At 38.0% G+C, this 10,482-nt stretch overlaps 1 protein-coding gene across 1 annotated transcript in view; it reads right to left on the bottom strand.

The window, feature by feature from the left end:
- Window positions 1–296: 296 nt before the first annotated feature.
- Window positions 297–10,482, bottom strand: part of LOC107285333 (uncharacterized serine/threonine-protein kinase SBK3-like) — a 20,657-nt gene continuing 10,471 nt past the window's right edge. Inside the window, exons 2-4 of the mRNA XM_015813510.1 lie at window positions 4,715–4,912; window positions 1,896–2,098; window positions 297–1,300 (exon numbers count right to left, since the gene is read on the bottom strand). Coding sequence (XP_015668996.1) covers window positions 527–1,300; window positions 1,896–2,098; window positions 4,715–4,912 — 1,175 coding nt within the window. The 3' untranslated portion in view covers window positions 297–526. The remainder of the gene's footprint in view (window positions 1,301–1,895; window positions 2,099–4,714; window positions 4,913–10,482) is intronic.

Here is a 10,482-nt window from a genome sequence, read left to right as displayed (position 1 = left end):
TTTCCCATTGATCATTAATTCCCATCTATGAATTAATACAAGAAAATTGCATAGGATTGCATAATTAATGCAAGCTTGTGCAATTTTTATATAATTTTATATGCAATAATTAAAAATGCATAATTCAAGAAAAATGCATAGGACCTGCAAAGTGGAAGATATTAAAATAATAGCATCCTGAGAAGTCAGAACTAAATAGGCCACTAGATCTTCCTTCAAATCTGATATAAAAAAAAATCCATGGGAGGATAAAATTAGAAATATTGAATTGTAATGATTTATTTTTGTTGCATTATCTAAATGCAACAAAGGAAAAAATTATGGCTATTCCAGAAAAAAACATTCTCTAGAACTGTTTCTAGATATCATGATGCTACATTAATAATATACAGCTGAGCAGTTCTATTCTGAAAATCTCCCTATGGAGTGACTAGTTCTACTCTTCCTTAATAGGAAGAAGGTAAGATAGCTGGAGTCTTTCTTGTCCTGATTAAAGGAACCATCATTTTCAGAGGTGACACTTTCTTCAGGGCTCAAGTCCAGGTCCATTTAGCCTTGAACCTTCATGTGGACTGGGATTGCTTCCAGGATTGGGACACATCTGAATGGTATGAGTTTTCTCTGGGGGAATGACTTCAGGTTGCATTTGCTGGAGGCAATTCTCCTTGGGGTTTCTGCCCAGTTCAGTATTGTCCTCACTAGGTCCCTTAAGGCAGGCCTCAGAACTAATTGTCTTCAACAAATCATCCTGGGTCTTTTCAGAAATACCCACTCGCCAAGGCAAATGCAAGTATTTGTTCACTTCAATAGCAGGGCTACGACGGTTAGGATCAAGAGCCATGATGCGGCGAAACATACGCAAAGCAGGAGCTGTGAAAACTTTCCACAGGCCTGGAGCCTCACCTGGGATTGTGCGATTTTGCCAAATGCTAAATTCTTCGAACTTAGGATCAGGGCTCATTGCCATATCCCAAGGGATGCAACCAGTACAAATACAGAAGAGCAGCACTCCAAAGGCCCAAATATCAAGGCTTGAGTCCAGAGCTAGAGACTCTGTCCTCTCTAGCAGGCACAGTTCTGGTGGGGAATATGGCAAGACAGCAGACATAGCAGATATGCAGGTGCCTTCCAGTCGTGTCAGGCCAAAGTCACTTAATTTCACCTGCTGGCATTCTTGGTCAAAAAGCAACACATTGTCTAGTTTTATGTCCCGGTGCACCAGGGCCTTGCCATGCATGAAATCCAAGGCATCAGCCAACTGGGCTGCACACCGTTTCACTTGCACCTCAGGAAGCCCCTCCTGTTGAAGAAAAAAGAAGTGGAATTAGAGAAAAGCTCCACAAAATTCCAGGAATCTCAGTGGGGCCAATTTGAAAACATTCTCCCTGCAGTTAATCAAAGAGTCCTTGTCTTGAAAAGTTATGAAGAGATGGTTTTTTGAGATTGCCACAGAAGCCATGCATAAATAATATAGGTTAGCTAACATTGTGACAGGCTAGTACTCTCTAAAAAAGTTATGTATATTTATATAATTGTGTTACCCAAACAATCATTTTGTCAACTTGGGAACAGTTTAAATTATCAAAAGAAAAAGGCAAATATATGTATCTGTGATTTTAAAGAATAAAAGGGCTCTCAGCCCACTGGATACAAAAAACCCCCTAATAAATGAAATAGTATTTGATGCACTATCAAACTCTGTTCTTCTACCATTCCAATTATAAGCTGGACTTGCAGCACAGTTAAAACTCTTACTGCAAACTCTCCTTTTATTTGATAATTACCCTACCTTTAATTCTCCTCTTGTATCCACTCAAATATATCACCCTATCATATCCCATGCTTGTTGAGATCCTGCCAATTGCAGTGCCCTTAAAGTCTTTAGACTTTTATACCCCTGAGTTCAGGATGCTGCAGAGATCTCCAGCCGGTGCCAACTCCTGTGCAAATCCATAATGAGTAGATGATTCAAAAGCACTGCCAGTGGTTCGAAGAAGTGTAGGATGTGAGGAGAGGCAGAGAGCAATACAATATTCCCACAGGAATTCACGTCTCCCTGTGTGTTCCTTGGACATCAGTTTCAAAGCCATTGAGGTTCCTGCAAGCAAGGATGTATGGCAAAAAATTAAGGGATGCTGAAGCACTATAATGTAGTTAACAATTGTTTCACCAGTAATATATATTACTGGCTGACTGCTAATGTGTTTTAGTATAACAATAATCAGATGCAACATGTCAGAATTATATTGTGTTTTGCAAGTGTGTCAAATGCTACAGAGAATCTTTTCTGAAATCTTGATCTGCTTACAATATTATTTTGTTTTAGAGATGCATCCCAAAAAACCAGACAGATACATTAGTGATCTTTGCAATGCACTTTGACCTGAAAATAAAATTTAAAAGCCTTGTTTTTACATCTGGTAATGTTAATTTTCTTAATCATATAATCAGTGCTTTTTTTGTAAAAAAAAAAAAAAAAAAGGTGCCAGAACTCACACACGTTATACAACCCGCCTTGCCTACCCTACAAGGTTCCATCCCAAAAAGGTGCCGGAACTCCGTTCTGGGCGTTCTATGACAAAAAAAAGCCCTGCACATAATAGTTCCTCTTTTTTTCAAAAGGTATGAGGCTGAAAGTAAACCCATAACAATTTGAACAAAGTCTTGCACAGGAAGAAAGAGACTAGAGCTGGCTAGACCTTGTCTTTCCTGCAGATGTGCTAAGAGATATAAACAGGCTGATGAAATGCAGCTATTTCAGATGTCCTCTTTCCTTGCAAAACATGGGCATCTTTTCGAGCTGCTAGAAATATTTAGACTGAAAACTGACTAATTCAGTGCTGTTTTGATTCTGCAAAATAAGCTTCCAGGTGACAATAAACAAAGCATTCTTTCCCTCCCCTGGCATCCAGAGTCCATTTTAAAGGAGAGACAGAAATGGGAAAACATGCTTTTGGCTTAATTGCAGCTTGTTTGCTAGTTAGCTGTTTATGAAATCCTTGAAGCTAGTCTTCTTGATTTAAAGAAAGGGGTTTTGGAGTCAAAAGATATGGAGTATGGAGGTTAATGTTGATACATTTGTTATTTTATGTGTATCAATGTGCCATAGCAAACTGCAGTATCTGATTGATGCTGTCTGGGTTCTGAAACTAAATAGTCTCAGTCAGAACTTCAGTGGGGGATCTTCATAAGAGTCCCAGGGTTGGAAGCCAAACAGGGAACGAAGGGAAAAATATCTTGGGAGAAGATCAAAGTAAACCTCTTCCAAACTTGGAAGTGTTACTGCATCCCACTAGGTGGCACTGACAAACTAGTTAATTAAACAGTAAGGGAAATCTATATTGTAAGGAAAAAGACAAACATCCATATTCTGTGCTCAGAATTTTACTTATGTAGATGCTGGGCAATCTGCCATTCATTTTCATTTTTCTTAAGGATTATTTCCTTCTGTATGCCTTCCATTTGGGAAGCTAGCCAATTTGCTGCTCTATCTGCTGGATTTTGCTTTGCCAAAAGAAGCACCTGCTTGTTGGCAGCTATCCACATGCCTGGGATGACACAGTTAATTAATTGCAGGCAGTGTGAGCTGGATGAGAGCAACAAGCAGTCCAGGCTAAACTCAACCCAAGTCAAGACTTGATGAAATAAAAATTTAATCTCAACCTGAGGAACTCTTAAATTCCTCATAATTAAGTGAATTCTTAAATAGAGAATCTGTGAATAAGACTTTTCAAGATGATTTTCAGAAACCTGTACCTATTGGAAAAATAGAATAAACTCAGACAAACAATAGCATGATTTATCATAGTCTGGCTTCATACATGTTAAACTAAAGAAATATTTGTTTAGTTTTGGCTTAGTGTGATGTGTAAATCCAGCCATTGGAATTTATAAATCAAGATTTATGGATGAATGCTGTCACTGTGTCTTGCTCAATACTCCATGATTAAAATGAACTATAGGCTACTCTAGAAATATGCATTATTTACATTTGGTGTGGGCAAAATTGCTTCAGAGCTAATATCGGCACCTTTGCTGGACACACAATGGAAGTTATTTGATAAACAGGCAATCCCTGGTGGCCATTTTTTGTTACATGATAGGCTTAAAAATATTAGATAAACTAATAAGGACAATCCCCTACTCCCTATCAGTTCCCCAAGATGCTCTTTAGCACATCAGGCTGGCCCTTTGTTCTGTAGAACATAGAACATAGAATATCAGAGTTGGAAGTTCTTCTAGTCCAACCCCCTGCTCAAGCAGGAGACTCTATACCATTTCAGACAATTGGCTGTCCAGTCTCTTCTTAAAAGCCTCCATTACTGGAGCACCCTCAACTTCTGAAGGCAAGCTGTTCCATTGATTAATTGTCCTCACTGTGAGGAAATTTCTGCTAAGTTCTAGGTTGAACCTCTCTTTGACTGGTTTCCATCTGTTGTTTCTTGTCTCATCTTCAGGTGCTTTGGAAAATAGGTTGAGCTCCTCTTCTTTGTGGCAGCCCTTCAAATATTGCCACAAAAATAGAATGCCAGTTTTCCATAGATTTCATACCAAAAACAGAATACCAGTTTTCCACAGATTTATTTTTTATTGAAAGAATCTGAGAAATAATGGAAATGGGGACCCTGAGATGCTCCATAGGTTGGCAGACACAGATTGAGTCTCCTTGGCCAATTAAACCCAATCAAATGGCATCACATTTATATACTCTCACCTCTCTCACGATGCTGAACCTGTAGAACATGTCCATAGGAGCCACTGCCTAGCTCTCTGGTTATGTTGTATCTCTCCTCTACCTCCAATTTTGGTAAACTCTTGGAGGTAATGGATATGAGTTTCTCTAGGAATTCCTCATTGTCTTCAGTGTCATCCAGATTCTCAGCAGAATTGACATCTTGCTCACCAGCAGCACCTGAGGAAAGAAAGAGAGGGATATTAAAATAAGCTATTGCAAATCAGATATCAAATTCAAGTTTATCTTAGCAGTAATTGGGAAATTGAATGTGGTTTACCAAACTTATATTGTCTGATTTCAGCTGAGAGGAGTCTGGGCATTCCATGATCCAATTTTCTTTCAGATTTTACATCAAAATTAGTTTTATGCAACTGCTGTGCAGATATCAGGCCTTTTACAAAAAAGGTTAAAGCCAGAAAAGGTTTGAAACAATTTTATTCTCCTTAAAATGGAGATTAAAAATATCTTCCTATATTTGCAGTTTGATCAGCATCAGCATTTCAAATGTATGTGTATGAGTTTGTCCATTGCCTTAATTTACCCAAAAGAATGGACTAAAGAACAAAACCATAATATTAAGGGAGCAGTGTAAGTCCACTGGGCCTACTTTGCTACAAGCTTAAGACTTTACAAAGACTTTCTGAGAACTGATCCAGTCATAAAAGCAAGGGTGAGACTGTTTTTTTTTCTCAGTTGTATCTGTAAATGAATTGATTAATTCCTTTCATTAAAATATTATATTAACATTATTACTTACTATGTATTTCAAAATGAGAGCAGTACATTTACATTTGCACTAAACCATAACGTGATTTGTTTGGTTTTGACTTATTGTGTGAACATTTGATCATGCAATAAATGTTGGTTCAGCAAACAATATGTAAAACTAGTCACTAGTCAAAACTAGTCACAAAAATTATGCATTTTTGTTGTTATAATTTTAACACTGTTGAAGAGAAACAGTATTTGTGGCATTTTGTGGTCAGATGCCTGGGTAACTTTACAGTTTAGGCTATTGTGAATCACAGTTTGGGAAGAGCACAACTTCATGCTCTGTGTCAGGAAAGCAAATTAATTCACCCTGATTTAAGAAATGTCTTTCTCCTATTAGTAAGTTTGGGAAGCATTTGTGGTTTCCTCAACCTCATATTCCATTGTAAGGAAAAAATAAATCCAATAGCATATGGGTTTATATAGCAAGCAGATTTCACAATCTGGGCTCTCATAAATGTAGTTCACTGGCTTATGTATTGCAACTCTTAAAAGTGTTTCTCAACCTTGGTGACTCTTAAGATGTGTGAACTTTAATTCCCAGAATTTCCCAGCCAGCATGGCTGGCTGGGGAATCCTGGGAGTTGACATCTGTATATGTTAAAGTAGCTAAGATTGAGAAACACTGACTTAGATAAGAAGCATCTTCTTAGAAGATGAGCTGAGTTGTGCTGAATCTTTCTTTACTGTACCCGCTGAAGGGAATGCTGGAAATGTAGATCCCAAATCTGTTGCCTTCCATGTATCCCATGTTACAAATTTCTCATCATCAAGGTCAGTAGCCTCTCTGATTTTGAATGATTTGGAAGTGGTGATAGAAGAAATCTTCTGGCACAGTAAAATTGGAGGGGACGCAGCACATAAGGAAAACCTTCCCTGGAGGGATGACCACTCCCTTCTACAGCATGGTTGCTGAGGTAACTTAAAGCCTCTTCCTTCGGGACAGAGAATTCCTGTATCCCTTCTTTTTAACTAATTGAAGTTTATGGTATATTGCCGGCTACTGCCTAAGATTAAAATCAGCCCATACCTGCTTTCAAAGACCTCTTGGGAGGGGAAGAGAAAAGATAGCAGAGAAGCATTTTTGTTAACCTACTGTCCTTTATTTGAGAATTTCTGACTTGGCATTTACAAGCTTTCCAAATGGCTCGATGTCCGTGTCTTCCAAAGACCAAAGACCGCCGCTCTCTTTCTCTGCGAATTCCTTTCTTGGGGGGTGGAATGTGTGTGTGTATTTCCAACCTTGAATCCAAGCCTGGCAGGTAGGCGTACGCTCAGCACAAAAGGACACAAACCGCCAGCGGGAGCAAACAGCCAACTGCCGGGAAGATGAACCTAAGCCAGCCGAGTGGCACCTTTCCATCGTCCCGCACCCGGCGGGGGGTGGGGGTGGAAGAGAAATTCTCTTCGTGCCGCTTGCGTGTGTCTGAGCGACTGACTCTGCAGTTTCGCGTCCCAGGAAGATCTTTAGAGAACTCAGTTCAAATAGCGCCGGAAGAGCATTCTGGCATGTAGCGAAAAAACGGAAAGCAGTAGCACAGAGAAATCCTAGTAGGAGTTCCTTGTCGAGGTTGGATATTTTTTAGCCCAAAGGAGGAACATGTGTCTCTTTCTGTTGGAAAATCAGCTTGCTAACTGATATTTCATGAAATCGTAGAATGACAGAGTTGTAAGATACCCAAAAGGTCATCAAGTCCAACCCCTGCACACTGGAGTATTCACTGCACCATCCCCAATATGATAGTCAATGACTATCCAGCTTCTGTTCCAAACCTCAGTGAATGGCATGTGAGTAACTTGTTCCACTGATTGACAGCTCTTACTCTCCAGAAGTTTTTAATATCGAACCTGTAGCTACATGTTTGAAATGTCATCCAGTTAGTTCCAGTCTTAAGCTCTAGAAAAAGTAAAAATAAGTTCAAACCCTGTACTATGTGAGAGTCTTTCAGGTATTTGAAGACAGCTATCAGGTCCTCTCTCAACCTTGTCTTCTGTAAACCATTAAAAAGAAATCAGTTTAGGTTTAGGAGAATATAATTTCCTTCCTCCCTCCCTCATTACAGATACTGTTGGAACTATAATATTACCACAATATTAATAAGATATTTCAAACTAGGTTCTTTGAAAAAAAATCCAAATTTTTAAAATTCAGTGGAAAGTGTAGAAGACTTTAGCATTTGATTTTAGAAATGAATATGAGTATTTTCATATATGTGATGCAGCACTTGGAAAAGTTACCTTACTCATACGCCGAAAAAATAATCCTCCGTACTCTTTTCAAGGTTTAGTCATTTGGGAGCTAGAATGAGTCACTTTTTAAATTTGGCATTGTAAAACACAATGGGATTTGATGCTAACCCCACAACAGCCAAAAATCTAAACACAGTACAATGTACGGAATTTCACTGAAGTCTACCTTATCTTTTGTAACCAAACTCTCTTGTTTGTGTTCCAATATACAATTCCTTGTTCTAAGCTGAGAAGAAAACTTTCCAGAAATGATTTGGCACAAATGTTGAAGAGTCTGAAAGAATCTATTGAGTTTATTGGAGACGGCTGCATTAATTACAAAAATATGCCTATATTATGATTCATTTTGTAGATGATTCATAGGAGAAGACATCAGGCATGATTCATAACAGAATTAAAATGCACCATATGTGTGCTATTTCTTTTTACATTTCAGTGGGCAAACATCACATTGTAACAGCAAATACCCACAGCAACAATGATCCTCTTTCACTGCACCCTTCCCCTCTTTATTATGATATAGTAACTAAAGAAATGTAAGTTTAAATGTGTGAAACTGATTCAAAGGACTGTGTGGGCTTGAAAAAAATAAAACTTTGTTCCAGTTTGACCTTTTTTATAGGAATATTTGCTTGTTTAAAATACTGTACTGCCTTTAGTCCAGTAGAAACAAATAGTATAAAATGCGAATGTAATATATTTTAGAACTTTAAGGTCATCAGCCTTGATTTTGTAGAAGAAAGATGAGATTCAGAGGTAATCATTAATATCCCCAAAAAAAGTTTGCATCAGCCCATCTTGGTCACCCAATCAGAAATACTGTGAAGAGTCTCCTGCTTTTGCTATTCACCTGCAATTACAAAAAAAACTAACAGGAAAGAGAGGGGGCAAGGTAGACCCCTTGTTTCATAATACTTTTATGAGCACTCACTACAGGTGCAGAATTTCAGCAGTTTTGGCTTTCCCATGCATGGTAGACTTCTTTATCTTACTTTTTTAAAAGTTTCCAAATTAAACAAAAAATAAAAGTTGCCAAAAGCCTAGGATAGGAATGTATAAAAATAAAACTAAAGAGGAAATTCAACATAAAGTTTAATATATTTAATGCTTGACAGACATTATTTATTTGCTTGTTTGTATCCCATATTTATTATACATGTTGATCTCTCACAAAATTAAACCTAAATAGAATATGTCATGTTTCTTCTTTATCTATTTATTTATTCACTCTGCCCTTCCCTTTAAGGAGGGAATGACTTATCTCTTTTTTCCCCTTTCCAAAATAATGGATTTTTAAATTAGAAACATAACTATTTTCATGTTCAATTTCTCTTCAAATTATCTTCCATTGCTGTATTAAAAGAGGGACAGTTTATTATTGTGGACTTTTTAACTATATTATTTCATTCATCCTATTATTCATTCAGCAGCCCTGAATTTAATGTCAAGAATTAAGGTATTTTTCAAAAATATTTCATAGATAATATTCATACACAAGATACTTCTGTATACTTCTGTAACAGCTCTCAAAAGAAATCAGCATGGCTGCACAAAGAACTATCTGATAAATTGAAAGATAAAAAGGACAAGTATAGAAAGTGGAAAGAGGGGCACATAACTAAGTCAGAATATCAGCAAATAGCCCGAGCGTGCAAAGATGAAGTGAGGAAAGCTAAGGCTCAAAATGAACTAAGGCTTGTGACCAAAGTCAAAAATAACAAAAAAAGCTTCTTTCAACATGTAAAAAACAAGAAAAAAGTGAAGGAAACGATTGGTCCATTAGTGGGTGAAAGTGGCAAGAAGGTGACAAGCAACAGGGAGAAAGCAGAACTATTTAACTCGTTTTTTGCATTTCTCTTTACACAAAAGAGAAAAAGCAGCCCGACCTGTCAAAAATAGTGCCATAAAAAACAGAATAGAAACACAAGTTAAGATAGACAAGAAAATGGTAAGTGAGCACCTGTCCAGCGTAGACGAGTTCAAAAAATGGATCCAGGAAATTACAGACCTATGAGCCTGACCTCAATACCTGGGAAAATTCTGGAAAAGATAATCAAACAACGAATCAGCGAATACCTACAGACAAACAAGTCATTACTAAAAGCCAACATGGGTTTGTCAAAAACAGATCATGCCAGACAAACCTTATTGCATTCTTTGACCAAGTGACAAAATTAGTGGACCAGAGGAATGCTGTGGATATAATTTACTTGGACTTCAATAAGGCATTTGACAAAGTAGATCACAACCTACTACTTGATAAGATAGAAAAATGTGGGTTAGACAGCATCACCACCAGATGGATCCATAGCTGGCTGACCGGCCATACTCAGTGTATGGTCCTCAATGGAACCACATCTACATGGAGGGAAGTGTGTAGTGGGGTGCCCCAGGGCTCTGTTCTGGGCCTAGTGCTCTTCAACATCTTCATCAATGATTTGGACGAGGGGATGAATGGGGAACTCATCAAATTTGCAGACGACACCAAGCTGGCAGGAATAGCCAACACTCCAGAAGACAGGCTTAAGATACAGGAGGATCTGGACAGACTTGAACACTGGGCGCTATCTAACAAAATGAAATTCAATGGTGAAAAAAGTAAGGTTCTACATTTAGGCAAGAAAAACCAAATGTATAGGTATAGTATAGGGGGTACCTTGCTCAATAGTAGTAACTGTGAGAGGGATCTCGGAGTCCTAGTGGACAATCATTTAAATATGAGCCAG

Source organism: Protobothrops mucrosquamatus, unplaced genomic scaffold (genome assembly GCF_001527695.2).
Source record: "Protobothrops mucrosquamatus isolate PMUCROS unplaced genomic scaffold, P.Mucros_1.0 scaffold160, whole genome shotgun sequence".
Lineage (NCBI taxonomy): Eukaryota > Metazoa > Chordata > Lepidosauria > Squamata > Viperidae > Protobothrops > Protobothrops mucrosquamatus.
This window is presented reverse-complemented; position numbering and strand designations above follow the sequence as displayed.